This window comes from Anas acuta, chromosome 4 (assembly GCF_963932015.1).
Source record: "Anas acuta chromosome 4, bAnaAcu1.1, whole genome shotgun sequence".
NCBI classification, from domain to species: domain Eukaryota; kingdom Metazoa; phylum Chordata; class Aves; order Anseriformes; family Anatidae; genus Anas; species Anas acuta.
Genome location: NC_088982.1, coordinates 301,357 through 317,565, shown reverse-complemented (window position 1 = coordinate 317,565; position 16,209 = coordinate 301,357). Strand labels below are relative to the sequence as shown.

Sequence of the window (16,209 nt, the reverse complement as noted above, 5' to 3'; positions counted from 1 at the left end):
GTCAGATGTACAGGCCTGCTTGGAGCCACACTGAGGGGGGAGAGGACAGGGAATTGATTTCTCCAGGTCCTCAGTGATGCATTTCAGTGTTGCATGGAGCACATGAAGGACCAGGAGTATGCAATATCATCCTGCCAAAACAGGCTGACATGGAGATTCAAGATCTTTGGTACAGGAGCTATGATGTACCCAGCACTAAAGGGAAAGGTGGAGAAACAACCACTGTTTATTTGATTTGTGATATTATGAAAGGGGAGATCTTAGCGTGAGAGGTTTGAGCTACATAGGGAGACCCTTGATAACTGGCAGAAAGGATAAACAGGGGATGGCAAGTAGGCCATGGAAACTGAATAATTATTAAGGGGTGATAAATACAGGCCAGAGTCCCCATCACAAATAACACCCATCCAGAAACACCCTTTGCAACTCTCCTTACACCCCACTCTCCTCTGTGACCATCCCAAATTGCAGTAGCCCTACACATCCCTCTCCCACGTCATCCTCCTACCTCCTGAACTCGGAGCGCAAAATCCTCACTCAGTTCTTCAGCTCGTCTGGGGACAGACGGCATCCACCTGAATGGGGACAACAGCACTGGGCTGACTGCCTCACGGGTTGCTGGGGGAGCCAGCCCCATCCGGGACCAACGGTGCGATCCCCACCTCAGCTCTCCCTGCTCACCCCACCTCTCCTCCCACGAGACGAGTGTCAAGCTTTACCACTAGCATTAGGGGCAAGGCATGGCCCAGAGGACAAAACCGGCTCATCTGATCTTAACGCTCAAGCAGAACATGCAAGTTATCTCCTAATAAAGTTCCCGGAAAGGCCCCAAACGAGGAGATGCTGCCATTTACATGGGAGTAGAAAGCACATCAGCAAGACACGAGCCCGATGCAGCTGGCTTTTCTTTACTGAAGAAACGTTAAAGACTGCTCTTTACCGCAATACCCCAACCCCTAAGTGCACACCGGAAAGAATTCAACTCCAAGCCCCTTCAGCTGCCTCCAGACCCTTATTACACCAAAGCTAATCAGACCTGTCGGGGGCCCAGGTGAGCCTGGACTGTGTCTGAACAACCTCTGCAATTCACAAGGTATTGCAGGGAAGAGACAGATGCTAGAGGACAGAGCTGCCTGCAGGGTGTCGCCCATGGGACACCCTGAGCAGCCCGGGGGTGAATTACAGCAGAGGATCTAACTTCAAAAATATACCCAGCAAACTTGAAATAAAAGCCCCGTGAGACTCGTCTCCTTCACCAGCTGAGAGCAGGAATTGAGAGCCCTCTGCACTTCAGAAACTGGCTGGAAGGACCTGGCACAGAACAATAATGCTGGACAAAGCCATGCTGTGATACCACAACGAGGGTGCACGTTAGTGCATGCCAGAAGACCTCTTACTACAGTTGCAAAAAGTCAGGCTCTCTGCCCACCCTAAACCCTGCCCCAAATGCAAGACAGAGAGAGAGATAGTACCTTACTTGATAAACTGTGAAGGGAACAAAGAAGGTCCAGAGCAGCTCTGTAATCCAGGAGGAGTCAGCCACACTCTGGGGAAAAGAGCACAATGAGGTTATGGCCCACAAAACATGAGCTACTCAGGTCTCCCTCGGGGAAGCAGGCGGGCAGAGCAGAGCTAAGGCCTGGCAGTGGGGGACGGATACGTGGGCAGAGATGCAGATGAGTGGGCAAGAGAGAAGGACAAACCCAGAGCACAGTGAGCAAGCCCCAGGGCAGATTCACCTTCATTAGTCCTTGCCAGGCAGAGCAAGAGAGTCAGTTTTCACTGCTCTAAGTCATCTTTTCCTCCCACTAGGACAGCAAGATTTTCCCTCAATATCCCCACATTCTCTACAGGACCGTGCCCTTAGAAAGGACTGACAACGCTTTAAGACCTGTTAACGCTCCCTTAGAATCACGACGGGAATCACACGCTGATGGGAACAGCCCGCGTAATGCCTCAGCTCCCATAAGCTCTCTCTCTCCATTTGCAATTTGCATTGTGGAGTTTTAAGAACGACTCTTCTCTTTGAAGATAAATCATTAAAGGCAAGCTGTAATTCATTACTGTCTTCCTATTTCTGAAAAGTAGTAAATAACCTTTTTCCTAAGAAGGACTGCGATGCCTGCCAGAAGAGAGTGGCTGAGCAGTGTCACAGGTGCACGGTAGCAGAGGGCTCTCCGCCCTTCCCAGCCTGCTCAGACTCAGAAGCTGGTCTGACTGTGAGCGCACAGCCAAACTGAAGGGCTCCAGAGAATCCTTCCAACCTAAACTTTTCAATGATTTTAATGAATTTGCTATCAAATGGACGCTGTTTCTAGGATTTCCGTAGTTGGTTACTTTTATCCTGCAGGTGACCAAACTTTCCACAAGCTGGTGAAAACAACACCTCAAAATCTACAGCCCATAACGTAGCTCCCTTGGCTTCTTCTGCCTGTGACTTCATCCTGGACCAAAGCATCATAGCTCCAAGACAGGCCTTGCACCTGGTTTATTCAACAGCCTGGAAAAGGTGCTATAAATGAGAGAAGTTCAGAAACCACAGCCACCGAGGGGAAAACAAAGAATTAATCTCCTGAGTAAACAGATTTGAGATTTAAGAAGCCTGAAATCAGAAGCCTTATAGTGATCCCAAGAGCCAGTCTTCAGAGTAACACTGCTGTGTGCCACAGAGCGACACCTCCCTTCAAGGTTCCAGCCAACTGCAGCTAGAGAAAATTCTTTCTTAAACCCTGCCTTGGGCGTTTGCTCAGACTGGCGTCCATGTGCCTATATATTTATGTATCAGGTAAGTATCTAAGCAAGCTTTCTGTAAAGCACTGATCGAACCATCCAAAGCATCCCATCTCCAGTCCTGAGAAATTACTGATGATTTAAAATGACATCAGAAATCCACTGGGATTTACTTCGCCAGTTTGTATGAAGGACAAAAAATACTACATCGCTTCTGAAGGTAAAAGTCTGAGCCAAGAAATGATTATAAGCAGCACCTTCAACCAAATAAGCAGTTGCGTGCGTGTTGTTCTCCCTAACATTCATGAAGGAAGAAGACGGACAGACAAATTTAAAGATTTCCCTACAACTTGCCACATTTCACAGAACTTCTTAGAGGGATCAAAACCATAACAAGACAACATATTCATCACAAACAACCCAGGACAGGGCATCTGTCCCACCTCACTGGAGCAGTCATTCAAAAATTTAAAGTATCATCACTGTTAGAAAACCACATCTTAATCCCAAATTGAACTTGTGTATTAACAGTACCTAGTTTCAGAAGCTGTGTTTTCAGCAGATTGCTGCTGTGTTTTGACAAAAAAAAAAAAAAAAAAAATTCTCACTCTTAAGCAACTTCTCCACTGTGCAAGCAGCTATCCTCAATCTCTCTGCCTTATCTCCGATAAGCTGATTAAGCTGGATGCCTTCAAATCCTGGTCTGTGGATTGTGCACCATGCTTACAGCCTTCCTGAGCTCCCTCTAGTCCCACTTTCTTGGCAGCAGGGTTACCAGAGCTTTGCAGACTACTGTAGCAGCAGTTGTCACCATTGCACGTGTGCAGCTAACACCCTTTTCCTTACTATACCAGCTGCTCCTCTTGTGCATCCACCAGCTGTGTTAGACTTGTAATATTGGGATTGCCTCAGTAACCCAGCTCGTTCGTTATTCACTAAGGAAATTGTGCCAGCAAGAATCTCAATACCGTGCTCCTGTGGACAGGAGCCCTAAATAGCATGTGACAAAGATCTAACGGCTAACAGAATCTCACTTGAAAAATACCTGCCTGCTGAGGTTTTGCTACAGGCAGTGACGTTTTGTGACCTGCTGGCAAGTGGCTTTAAACCTATTTAGTGCGTCCTGCTACCTTAAAAAGATGAAAATGGAAAACCCAGTAAAGCATCTAACCAATATAAAACGGGTGTTTTAATCAAGTAAGCCCATAAGCCACATCAAGAAGTAAGAAAATCAACAAAATCTCACTGTAAATAAGATGAGAGCAGTTTTACTGCTGTCAGTTTAGCAGCACTAGTACTCTCGTTGTGAACTTTGCCACTTTTCTGAAGCTAACATTGCATCATTACATATCTGCACTTAGGAAACATGAATTCAAGAACCTGATTTGGAGAGCCTTGCAAAACTTTCAGTACGTCACTCAGTCTCTAGGGGGGCTGCAGTTCTTTCAAAACATTTTAAAAGAAAGGAACTAACCAAAAGGGTGTAGGACACCGATGGTCATGGAAGCCAGACAGCATATTGTTAGACAGTCAAGCCACTAAGAAAGTCTACCAAAACTGAGCGTAACTAAAAGAACGTTGATTTAGTTAGCTCAAGTTCTCCAGAAAAAGCACCTGAAAAGCAAACTGCAAACATGAGAAGCTCATCCCAGGATGACAGGGAACCAGGCCAGGCTGCGCTACCCACAGCCTTCAAAGCAGAAGCAAAGTTAGCGACACCACGGACACCCTGACACAGCTGCCAGAACTCCTCCTTGCCCAGCACCACCAGACTCACCACGGTGATCAAAGGCCTCTGAACCTGTAGGGCAACTGGCTGCACCACGTCCAAGATTGAGAACGGCCAAGAGCTGAAAAGGAAGAGGACAGCTGCCAGTGAACCCCGAAGCTGAAAGAACCCCGAAGACAGGTGCTGCAGGAGCACTCGTTCCTAGCACCTGAAGCGGAGCAAGCCGGCCCGGCCGTTGGTGGCAGCCTCCTCGGGGAAGAGCAGCAGCGGAGGGTTCTCTCTGTGCGACGAATACGCCTTCAGGGAATCCACCAGCTCTGCCCGGCTGCCTGTCACTCCCAACTCCATGAACCCCCGTGACCAGCAGATGAAGCCAGGAGCACCATTCAACGCAGGCTGCAGGAAAAGATAAGAACAAGGAAGAAATGACACCCTGTCCTCCCTTCAAGGCCTACTTTCTCAGGTGATAACGGGAGATGAAGCTTCTGCTTATTAGTAAAAATGCCTCTGGGGGCTGAGGGAGCAACCTATATGCTAAAAATGCTAGCAGCAGAGAACGTGCTACCGCCAGGTTTCAGCGGCAGCTCTGGCCCATTTCCTGGGAATTTTAATTCCCGATCCTCAGTTCAGATCATATCCCATCCATCTGAGAAACAAACTGCTCCCCGCCCTGGGTGACGGCCACGTTCCCCATGTTTTCTCTAGGAGCTCCCAATACGCTTGGCGAAGGATACACTGCTTCCAAGAGTTACTTTTCTCCAGGTAAGGACCCAATCTACTGCCATTCAGGACATATTATACCAGTTAACTCCCAGACATATTTGAGGCCTACGGATTCAGGGACTCCATACACAGGAAACTTTGTAAGAACGCAGGGGAAGTTACACAGCTGCCAGCCCAGCACAACCCGAGCACACTGCTTGGGCGCAGCTCCTCTTGTTGCCCGTGCAGGGCAGGCGGCACCCAGACACGGCACCCAGCGCTGTGAGAAAAGCCCACGGCCAACCCTGCTTTGGACATCACCTATCCCAAGGGCCACGAAAAGATACAGATGCTAGAAAATGCCCACACTCAACAAAATCCCTCCCCACTGTAACCCTCACCACCTCCTGTTACCCTCACCTTGTTTCAATTTGTCATGCAAGCATGAAACCAAGCCTCAGGAAATAAAAAGAGCCATGACTCAAACAATCCTAGGTTAACCCACAAGAACTCAAAAAGCTCAGGGCAATACCTGAATTCTGAAACAGCTCTCTGCGCACTTCTCATGCAGAGAGATGTTTCCAGACCCACCGTGCCCTGGCTCTGTGTTGCTCACCGTGTTACACGAGGTCAGGAGGTTGATGACGTTGTGATCGAATTGTGTCACGTGGTTGGCAATGTACACCTGCACGTTGACGTCCCGAAGCCGGGGATCGCTTTGCTGCACAAACAATCCCAGCACTGAGCACATCACACGTACAATAAACCTACAGCGGAGAAAAAAGGTTTCCTCAAGTCCCACAGTCTGAACAACAGCTGTCTCAGAACACCCTACAAACAAGAACCTAGGAACTTATGTGATTTGGAAACATATACTGGTACAAAATGGTGATGGCGTGGCAGGTGTACGGGCCAGGAGTTGTTAGGGGGCTGCAGCTGGAGCCAGAAGCTGCCAGCACACACCACGGGGCAGCAACCCACGCAGCCTCCAGGCAGGACATGCAGCGATCCACATGCTCCAGATCGAACCTTGAGCACACAAGAGCAATTGCCAGCTTTGATCTTGGCAGGAAGGCGCCTTTATAGGTCCCTGGGACAAAATGTTCTTGAAGCACAGCTCCCTCTAAACCTCTGCCCGAGCCCAGCCTCTGCGGCTCAGGCCCCCAGCCCGGGTGCCCCCCCCAGCCCCACCGGGTGCCCGCACGCTGCCCCCCTTCCCCCCGGGCTCACGCACCGCCGCACGACGCTGTCGGGCAGGATGCAGCTGACCAGGAAGACGTGCACACCGATGAAGAGGCGGAGGACGAGCAGGCAGAGCCCCACGGGCGCGTAGAGCAGCAGCGCCAGGAGCAGGAACCCGTCGGTCGGCAACCTGCGGGGCACAGCGCAGCGCCCGTAGCCGGAGGGCGCCGGGGCGGCCCGCGGCACGGCCGGGTCACGGAGAGGCACCCCCGGCCTCACCTCCGGCCTCGCCCCCGGCCGCCCGCCCGGGGCGCACCGTACGGGGCCCAGCGAGACCCCCGGCCCGGCCCCCGCCCCCCAGAGCCGCCCCTTCCCTCCGGGCTGCCCAGGGGCGCCCCCCGGCCCCCGCAGCGGAGCCCCAGCGGCACGCGGCTGCCCCCGGCGCTCACCGGTGCGAGTCGAAGAGCCGCTCGGGGCCCGGCGCCGCGCCCGGCTCCATCCCCACGCGCTCGGGGCCTCAGCGCCGCCCGCCGCCCGCCGCCATCTTCCGCCGCCACCCGCCCGGCCCGCGCGGGGCAGCCTGGGAGGGGCGGCGCTGTCCCGGCGTGCACCGCGCCGCGGCTCTTCCCCCTCCCACACACTCCCCCCCCCACTTTGCCGGGGTCCCGGCGCTCGGGGCCGACCCGCGCTGCCGCTACCGGAGCGCCCCGCGCCGGGACTACCTCTGCCGGCAGGCCCGCCGGGCTGAGAACTACAACTCCCAGCGTGCCCCGCGGTGGAACGGTGCCTGCCAACAGGCGTGCCGGGCCGAGAACTACAACTCCCGGCGTGCCCCGCGGCGTAAGGCACCTCCCTGCAGGCTTGCCAGGGTCAGAACTACAACTCCCAGCGTGCCCTGCGGTGTAAGGCGCCTCCCGGCAGGCTTGCCGAGCTCAGAACTACAACTCCCGGCACGCCCCGCGGCTGGCAGCATGGCGGCGCTGGCGCGGTGGGCGCGGGCCGGGCCGTGGGCGGGGGCGGCGCGCTGGGGCCGGGCGCTGCGCGGGGCCGCCGGGACCCCCCCCCCGCCGCCGCCGCCCCCTCCCCCCGTGGGGCGCCAGGCGCTGGCGGCGGCGCTGGGCGCGGGGGCGGCGGCGCTGGCGGTGCTGTGGGCCCGGCAGGCCGAGGGCCGCCCCCCCGCGCTGAGCGCCGCCGTGCCCGCCCCGCCCGCCTCGCCCCGCGCCGCCTTCAACTTCATCGCCGATGTGGTGGAGAAAACGGCGCCGGCACTGGTCTACGTGGAGATCGTGGGCAGGTCCGGGATGGGGGGGGGGCTCTGAGGGGCGCGGAGCCGGGGGCTGCTCGGGGCAGGGCCGGGGGCAGGGCCGGGGGCTGGGCCGGGGGCTCGGGGGGCTTCGTCACCCGACTCGGAGCTAGGGCAGGCGGCGTCCGCTGCTGTCCCCTCATCGGCACGGCCGCGGGTCGGAGGAGCCGCTCAGGTGAAGCCACGGACAGGTGAGGTTGGCTGCCCCGCGTTTTGGTCGCGGTGTTGTTGAAGGCTGTTGTGATGTTTCCCTCTTCCCAGCCCTCAGGAGCCTTCCTTAGGCACTGGCACTGTTTGAAGAGCGCCAACAGCAGACTCAAAGGGACACCAAGCTGGGGGATGTGTCGATCTGCTGGACGGTAGCGAGGCCCTGCAGGGGGATCTGGGCAGGACGGGTCAATGGGCAGAGGCCAAGGGAGGAGATTCAGCAAGGCCAAGTGCCAGGTCCTGCGCTTGGGGCACAACAACCCCGTGCAGCGCTTGGGGCAGAGAGGCTGGAAAGCTGTGCAGAGGGAAAGGATCTGGGGGTGCTGGTCAATGCTCACCTGACCATGAGCCAGCAGCGTGCCCAGGTGGCCAAGGCCAATGGCATCCTGGCCTGTATTAGAAATAGAGTAGCCAGCAGGAGCAGGGAGGTGATCATCCCCCTGTACTCAGCTGTGGTGAGGCTGCACCTCGAGTACTGTGTTCAGTTCCGGGCCCCCCACTACAAGAAAGACATCAAGGCCAAGTAATTTGTCCGGTGAAGGGCCTGGAACACAAGTCCTATGAGGAGCGGCTGAGGGAACTGGGGTTGTTTAGTCTGGAGGAGGCTCAGGGGAGGCCTCACTGCACTCTACAGTTACAGTTGCGGGGAGCTGGGGGTCGGCCTCTTCTTGCAGATCAACAGCGATAGAACAGGAGGGAATGGCCTCAAGTTGTGCCAGGGGAGCTTCAGGCTGGAAATGAGGAGACGTTTCTTCTCAGAAAGAGCAGTCAGGCATTGGGACGGGTTGCCCAGGGACACGGCAGCATCACTGTCCCTGGGGTGTTTAAAGGAGGGACGTGGTGCTGAGGGACACCGAGGAGTCATTTCTACTGCAAAAATACAGCTTTGTTTCTCACAGTTTAGTGGGTGATGGTGGTAGGGGGTGATCTTGGAGGTCTTTTTCAACCTCAGTGACTCTGTGGTCAGCCTGCTGCACGCTGTCTGGTCCCACGGGCTTGTGTGTGTCTCGTTGGCCTCAGTGGTCCCCTCCTGAGCTTCTGTGTCACGCTGCCTTCCCACAGATCCCGCCTCCTGGCACAGCAATTTGGGATTCCTGAGAAACAAAGGGTACAGACGTACCCTTCCCCTCTTAGGTGGTTCTTACCTGCTCCAAGGCAAAGCTCTGTGTTCAGGTTTCTTCTTTCCCTAAGTCCCTGCCTGTTTTTCCTACAGAACCTGCACTGTCCCGTGCAGCTCTCCAGTCAGGTGTGCTTCCCACCACGTCCCTGTGGTCCTCACAGGGTTACACCTTTGCTATTGCGTGTGGCTTTGTGGCTCCTCCTGCTTGTTCCCCCACTGTGTGCACATCTGTGCAGCCCCCTGGGATGGGTGCCTGTCGGGGGGAGGTGAAGGAACCCCCGTGTTGTGCTGCCCCCCAGGCACCTCCTCGCTGCTCCCTGCTGCTCTCCAGGCCTACCAGCCCCGGCACCCGGCCTGCCTGGGCTCCAGCTGCTGCCCCAGGCCCCCACCGGTCCCCTCCGGGTCCCTGCCACCCCCGTGACCTCCGCCCACCTTGCAGGCACCCGTTTTCGGGCCGTGACGTGCCCATCTCCAATGGCTCGGGTTTCCTGGTGTCTCCGGATGGGCTCATTGTGACCAACGCACACGTGGTGGCAAACCGGCGGCGCGTGCGGGTGAAGCTGGCCAGCGGGGAGCAGTATGACGCGGTGGTGCAGGACGTGGACCAGGTCGCAGACATCGCCACCATCAAGATCAAGCCCAAGGTGCGTGTTACTGCTGCAGGGGTGCTCCCTGGGCAGCTCTCCGCTCACCCTGTCCCTCTCTTCCAGCGCCCGCTGCCCACCCTGCCCCTCGGCCGCTCCTCCGAGGTGCGCCAGGGAGAGTTCGTGGTGGCCATGGGCAGCCCCTTCGCCCTGCAGAACACCATCACCTCCGGCATCGTCAGCTCCGCACAGCGCGGCAGCCGGGAGCTGGGCCTGGCCGCCTCTGACATGGAGTACATCCAGACCGATGCTGCTATCGACGTAAGGGAGCCGGGGGGACGCGGCGGCTGGCACCCCTTCCCACGGCCCTCCCTGGGAAGGGGGAGCTAGGGAAGGGCTCTGGGTGCCGTGAGGTCCGAGGAAGCTGGGCGTGGAGGGCTGGGAGAAGGGGGTTTCTGGCTGGTGACCTGGCTGTTTCGTGGCCCGACCCCTGTTCCCTGGGCTCTGCCTCCTTGCTGAGGGTTGGGCTGTTTGAGGGTGTCTCTTTCATGGCCTATTCACTGCTCTCTCTCCTGCTGCAGTTTGGGAACTCCGGGGGTCCCCTCGTCAACTTGGTAAGTTCTCCCACGGGTACGCTGGTGGGCTCTGCCTCCTGGGGCTGGGTGCTCTCGGTGGCAGCGCTGTGCGGGCGCTCGCAGCTGTCGGGAAGGAGGGGACTGTGCATGCTCCAGGCTCCCTGAGGAGGGAGCAGGGAATGAGCCTAGGGTGGGAGCCCTGCTTGGTCCTGTTCAGCAGCTGCTCTGGGGAGCCCACACTGATGGAACTTGCACGGCAGAGCCAAACCTCGCCGTGGTGAGGCCAGCATGGCTGATGTTCTCAGGGCGCGGGGAGGGTTGCGTGGCTGCAGCCTCTGGGGCCCGTCCCTGCCCAGCCTCAGGCAGTCTGGGGAGGAATGGGGGCACAGGCAGGGCTCTGGGTTTCCGTCCTGCTTCCCCTCCTCTCCATAAAGGTGAGGGCTGGAGAACATTGTGCCCTTTTCGCTGCAGGATGGAGAAGTGATTGGAGTGAACACCATGAAGGTGACGTCAGGCATCTCCTTTGCCATCCCCTCAGACCGGCTGCGGAAGTTCCTGCAGAAGGAGGAACAGCGCAAAAGTGAGTGGGGTGCCTCCCCGTTCAGGTGCTGGGGGAAGGAGGGCAGGAGGAGGAGGGTGGAAGCAGGAAGCACTGGCCTAGCTGGACTCTCAGTGCTTCTTCAGAGAGAAGGGCACACGTAGCAGGAGGAAGTGTTGTGTGGGGGTAAGATTATTCCGTCTGGCACGAAGCAGTGAGTGCTTTTCTCAGGGGAAAGCTGTGTGCTGCTTCTGTGGCCACAGAGCATGAAATAACTGGCCCCAAGGAGGATGCTGGCCTGCTGCTGCTGCAGATAAAGACTTTCAGAGCGTCCCAAGTAGCTTGCAGCTAAGTCCCCAGAGAGTAGGTGAGCGCACCATTTCTTGAGATTCAAGAATGGGAAGGATGAGCTGGACCCTGGAGGCTACTTAGCCCTGTGGGTACTGCCAAGGTAAAGAACAGAAACATAAGTACAGAAGTCAGCTGTATCATAAATGACAAGTGGTTAACTTAGTCCTGTAGAACAGTGCCTGTTTTTTTTTTTTTTCTTAGGGTTTTTGATAATTTGTTTAATGCAGATTCTTGTTATCTGATTCTGTGTTAATGTTAGGGAGGGATGCTCTCAGGCCAAACAACCACAACTCAAACCGAGAGAGCAAAGTGTGCAGTGCCTGTAGAGCTGCTAAAGGAACTGACGTTTTGTGTTGGTAGGGGATCAGAACCCCTGTGCAATGTCTGCTGGGATGTGCGTGTGCTTTGTGATCCGCCTGGCTCAGCCCGGTGCTGTTTTGAGCATGTCTGTTTGCAGCCCTGCCATTTGATGTCCCTTCCATCGGCAGGCTCTTGGTTCGGTAACGCCGAGACAAAGCGCCGTTACATCGGGGTGATGATGCTGACTCTTACGCCCAGGTATGTGCTCTGAGATCAGGGGCCAGCAGGCCAGCCTTGTGGGGTATGGTGACTGCGAGGGGCTCTTCCAAACCAACTGGCAGTGCCAGGTTTGGGGGGAATTGTCTTCGCAGCTCAAGCATTTAAATTCCAAAATCTCTTTGCTGGTGTTGTGTTTAGACTCTAAGTTGTTTGTCAGGGGTAAATTAGAAACCTGCAAATTTCTATGCCTGTGGCAGAACATGCAAGCAGATAAAAAGTCCCTAAGTTTACCACATCGGTGTCTTAATCCTCATTAAGAGGAGTTCTGCAAAGAGCCCTAGCAACGCCCTTGCCTGAATGAGCAGCCACCAGAAATGTGTAATTAGTAGACATTCATTGTGCCAACTGAAAGTTGTGATGAAAACGTTGGGCAGGTTGTGCTCTGTGCGAGGAGGGCTCTGGCAGGCGGATTGCAGTGGCGCAGAAGCAGTTCTAGGATCTGGGACTTCCAGAACAAGGAGTGGCAGGGTGCCTGCGGTAGAGTTCACTGCCTGGGGCAGGAGGGGAGGGGTAGGAGAGCAGGCTGTGCTGGCACACACAGCATGGCTGTCTCCCGGAGGGCCGTGTGAGGGTGTTGCGTGTCAGGATGAAGCTGGGTGCTGCCTCTGGACAGAAATCATGGTCCTAACCAGCGTGGCACCGGCAAGGACCCACAACATGAGCCAAACCAAGCACCCTGGGGCAGAGCACTGGGTGGCCCTGCACAGAGCATTGCCTGGTGCTGCAGGCCCTGGAAGGGAGCTGCTGCAGCTCTGTCTGATCTCCTGCCTGGGGCCTCCTAGATGCAGCTGTCAGGAGAGCACTGTATCTTCACTCTCATCTCTGAGCAATTTCCTTTGCAAAGGCAGAGTGCCTGCTTTGCTTTCTTGGCTGTTGTAGCTACCTCTCAAGAGATTCTTGGGGCTCAACACGTTAGCGGGGTTGATGCTTGCCACGTGCTTGCCAGAAACGCATTTGAGGGCTGTGCTTCTGCCCTTGCTACAGCTCTGGTGGCTCCTGTGTGGTTGGCTGGGATTGTGCACTGCACACCACCAGCGGTCTTGGTTCCTTGGGTGGGCACACAAACAGAGGAAGAGATGCGCGGCACCTCCTGAATTTTGGGGCAGCAGGGTGGGCAGGGAACATTGTCAGCACCGGTGGCATGCCCAGCAGATGGTGCTGGTGCTCAGCACGAGAGCTGCAGTTGGTGCATGAGGAGCCGGTGGGGGCAGCGTGCTGCGGAACAGGACACCATGGGGAACAGGCTGTGGTGAGGGCTCATGCTGCCAGCCAAAGGTGGGGCTCTGATCAGAGAGCAGAGCCCATATGGGCACCCTGTTTTCTCCCATGAAAAGTCCTTGCTGAGATTCGCATGGCTCTCTAGAGAGGAGAGAAAAATACAGCTAGGGAAATGTCTTCTCAAATAATATTTAGTGTAGAGCTGGTGAGGCTGAGCTTCTGCTGTTGTGCCTTATAGCACGGAGTAAGCGAGGGCTGAGCAAGGGACTTGGGGAACAGAAAAGGAAATAGGTGCTGACTGTTGGGAACAGGTCCTATGTGAAACAGGAGCTGGTGGGGGACGTTACTAGAGAGATGTTAAAACATGGGTTGGTTCTTCATGCTGCGTGCAGTAGAACTTGCTGATGTTGTAGGATTTAAAAGAGCAACCCTTACAGAAGCAAAATCTTACTGGCTGTCAAAAGCTCAGATGCAGCATTTCAGCTCAGGAGCTTCCCGAGCAGGCAGCTGGGGAGGGAGCTATCTCATCTGCAGCAGGCGGTGCAGGAGATGGGTGGTGGTGCAGGCAGGCCCTTGATCTGACCGTGTGTACCGGGGCTGGCTGGGGAGGAGGTGATTTTCTGCACAGAATCTCACAGGAGGCTGTGTCTTGGATTTGTGACCAAAGCAGTGTTGGTAACACCAGTGCTTTAGCTATGAGCACTGCATGCACAGTACCAAGGCCTTCTGCGTTCCTTGCGCTTCTTCCCACTGGGAGGGGTCACCAGCGGGACGTGCAGACCACACGGCGCTGCGCCCAGCAGTAAAACTGGGGGAGCTGCTCAGGGGCTGGCTGGTGCCAGTCTGCAATGGGAGGCGCTGATACCTCTGCATCCCCTGTGGTTTTGTTTGCTTCCTCCTTTCTTTGCTTGCTGACTTGTCTTTACCTCAGCTCACAAGTTTTCTTGCTTCTGCCCTTCTGATTCCATCCCCCATCCCGCTGGGGGGAGTGACTGAGTGCCCGGGTGGGGGCTTACCTGCTGGCTGGGGCTGACACCCCACCACAGCCTGTTCCAGCCTCTCATGGCATGAAGGCACAAAACTGTGGGTTTGTTATGTTTGTGGAGACACCTGCCGAAGGGCACGCCTGGTTCTGTGTTAGTGACGGAGGCGAAGCAGGCTGGTCATGGTAAGTACGCAGCTCACATCACATCGGTCGTCCTGCTGACAGGACGAGGGGCGATGGGCACAAACTGAAACACGTCAGATTCCAGCTGAATGCAATAAATCGCTTTTTTTTTTTTTTTCCAATTGTGACGGTGTTCAAACCCTGGTGCAGGCTGACTAGGGGTGCATGGAGTTTCCCTTCTGGGAGGCATCCAACACCGAACTGGACGCAGCCCTGAGCAGCCCATTCTGGCTGCCCCTGCTTGAGCAGGGTGTTGGACGAGGTGGCCTCTGGAGCACCCTTCTAAGCTCATCGGTGCTGTGATACCGCGGAATGAAGAAGGGACAGCAACTCACAAAGATCTGTGCAAAAGTACTGTGCAGCAGGGGTTCAGCATGAACCCGCGTAAAGTGGGGAGTCAGCTGGTGGAACGGGTACCTGGTGGGGAGCAAGGAGCTGGGTGCAGGATTTTCTGGGCTTACAGTGGATCAGAGCTGGTACAGTATTTGAGAGAAATTCACAGAGAGCAGTTCACATGGTGCACAGCTGTGAGGTCCAGCTGGAGCGCCATGTCCACTGCTTTCAGGAGCAGGTAGCATCCGGATAGGAGCAGAGAGGTGCAGAATTCAGAACTAGGGTTAGAAAACATGATCTGGAGGAACTGCTGTTGTTCAGTCTAGACTCCAGGGGAGAGATGTAGGCGTACCTCTGCTTGACACATCTGGCAAAAGGAGGGGGCATAGCTTTTCTCCTGTGACCTATCTGCAGGAGAGAGAAGTGAAACCGCCGTAGGGGAGGTGCAGATCTGATACCAGGAAAAGCCGTCTGACATGGGGCTGCTCAGACATGGGGAGTGCATCACCAGAAGCTGGGAGCCAGCCGGCCACAGCTCTGGTAGTTTCCAGCTCTCCCTGGCGTGCCCAGGACTTACATCCTCTCTAGTTGTTGGCAGAAATATGGTGATGTTTGGGTGCCCCCAGGCTCTGCAGCTGGTCAGTTCTGCAGCAGCACAGAAGGAGAGGTTCTGCACCACATTCCTCAAGCCTGTGCAGTCATAGCCAGGCAGGAACCCTGCTCTGCTCCCCAGCTCCTTACGATGCTGATTTTTCACTCTGCAGCATCCTAGCTGAGCTGAAGCTACGTGACCCCAGCTTTCCCGATGTTTCCTACGGAGTGCTGATCCACAAGGTGATCATCGGCTCCCCAGCCCATCAGTAAGTTCCGAGCTGTGCCTCGGGGGTTGGCATAGGAACAAGTACATGGGGTGGGGTGTATTTATCTCCCTGTGGTTTGCCCCAGAGCAGCAGGGGTTGGGCCCTGCAGACCACTCAGTCTACAGCAGAAGCTGACTGGTGGCTCTTGCCTGGGCTTAACATTTGGCCAAGCTACCTGCGGAGCTGGAGGAATGCCTGGCACAACAGCCCCAGCTTCCTGGAGTGCCTGGCTCTCCTTCCTGCCTGGAGGATGAAGCCGCAGACAGGCGTCTGCTTCGCCTGCTGTGCACTCCTGACTTCCTTCTCCCTCCAGGGCAGGGATGAAGGCAGGCGATGTAGTGCTGGAGATCAACGGGCAGGCAACGCGCCGCGCAGAGGATGTCTACGAGGCAGTGCGGACACAGCAGAGCCTGGCCTTGCTGGTGCGCCGTGGTTACGACACTTTGCTGGTGAGCGTTGTCCCCGAGGTCACGGAGTAGCCGTGCTGCAGCGCAAACCGCCGTGAGCGCTGGCTGGCAGTGCTGGCCGAGAGCCGAGGACACAGGACTGAGACACATCTGTGTGCCCGCTGGGGAGAGACTGAGAGCTTGCGACGGACTGAGGGGCCAGGCGGGGGGCACGGCAGCGGGATGGACTCAGTGTGCAACCACTTCCCTCCCTGCTCAAATAAAGCACTTTTCTAGGGAGCCCCTCGGTGCTGCTTGGCCTCGTTCCTGTGGCGCAGGGTGTCCTGCATGAAGCCTGGGAGTGGTGGGCTGTGTGGGAGCCTGTCCCTCCTGTCAGCCCGCAGCAGTGGGAGGACCAGCAACCTCCCCTGTGCTGGGGGAGAAGCATCCTAACACCCCCTCAGCACCTGCATGGGCTGCGGTTGGACTCCATAACGCACGGGCTTGCATCAGGCTGTGGCTCCAGAGGCCTCCTTCTCTGCTGGTGAGGGGCCCTGGGGCTGTTGCGGGGCCGGGCTTTGCAGTTCAGGGCTGTCACCACCTCCCTCACATGCAGCCTGAGATGGGCCTGGGCAGAGCTCACT

At 56.3% G+C, this 16,209-nt stretch overlaps 2 protein-coding genes across 6 annotated transcripts in view; one reads left to right on the top strand and one right to left on the bottom strand.

The window, feature by feature from the left end:
- AUP1 (AUP1 lipid droplet regulating VLDL assembly factor) overlaps positions 1–6,950 on the bottom strand; it is a 134,503-nt gene extending 127,553 nt beyond the window's left edge. For 2 of the 4 annotated variants that reach the window (XM_068679421.1, XM_068679420.1), the window contains exons 1-7: positions 6,793–6,950; positions 6,396–6,533; positions 5,778–5,928; positions 4,668–4,855; positions 4,508–4,580; positions 1,473–1,546; positions 509–575 (exon numbers count right to left, since the gene is read on the bottom strand). In XM_068679421.1, the coding sequence (XP_068535522.1) occupies positions 509–575; positions 1,473–1,546; positions 4,508–4,580; positions 4,668–4,855; positions 5,778–5,928; positions 6,396–6,533; positions 6,793–6,842 (741 nt within the window). In that variant the 5' untranslated portion in view covers positions 6,843–6,950. The remainder of the gene's footprint in view (positions 1–508; positions 576–1,472; positions 1,547–4,507; positions 4,581–4,667; positions 4,856–5,777; positions 5,929–6,395; positions 6,534–6,792) is intronic. The other 2 variants (XM_068679422.1, XM_068679423.1) reach the window with 2 other exon arrangements.
- Positions 6,951–7,299: 349 nt separating this feature from the next.
- HTRA2 (HtrA serine peptidase 2) lies at positions 7,300–15,865 on the top strand. Of its 2 annotated transcripts, XM_068679425.1 has the most exons (8): positions 7,300–7,637; positions 9,413–9,617; positions 9,684–9,878; positions 10,139–10,171; positions 10,604–10,712; positions 11,510–11,579; positions 15,084–15,179; positions 15,493–15,865. In XM_068679425.1, the coding sequence occupies exons 1-8, from the start codon at positions 7,315–7,317 to the stop codon at positions 15,656–15,658; spliced, it is 1,197 nt and encodes a 398-aa protein (XP_068535526.1). In that variant the 5' UTR covers positions 7,300–7,314; the 3' UTR covers positions 15,659–15,865. The 2 variants fall into 2 exon arrangements, with proteins under 2 accessions (XP_068535526.1, XP_068535525.1); XM_068679424.1 differs by having other exon boundaries at positions 9,413–9,878.
- Positions 15,866–16,209: the final 344 nt, after the last annotated feature.

What these genes read in the sequence shown, in the direction of transcription:
- HTRA2 (XM_068679424.1), top strand. Translation starts at nt 7,315, where the DNA reads ATGGCGGCGCTGGCGCGGTGGGCGCGGGCCGGGCCGTGGGCGGGGGCG. An exon ending in GGGGTCCCCTCGTCAACTTG is followed by an intron (nt 10,172 to 10,603) that starts GTAAGTTCTCCC and finishes TTTTCGCTGCAG; the next exon opens with GATGGAGAAGTGATTGGAGT. An exon ending in ATGCTGACTCTTACGCCCAG is followed by an intron (nt 11,580 to 15,083) that starts GTATGTGCTCTG and finishes TTCACTCTGCAG; the next exon opens with CATCCTAGCTGAGCTGAAGC.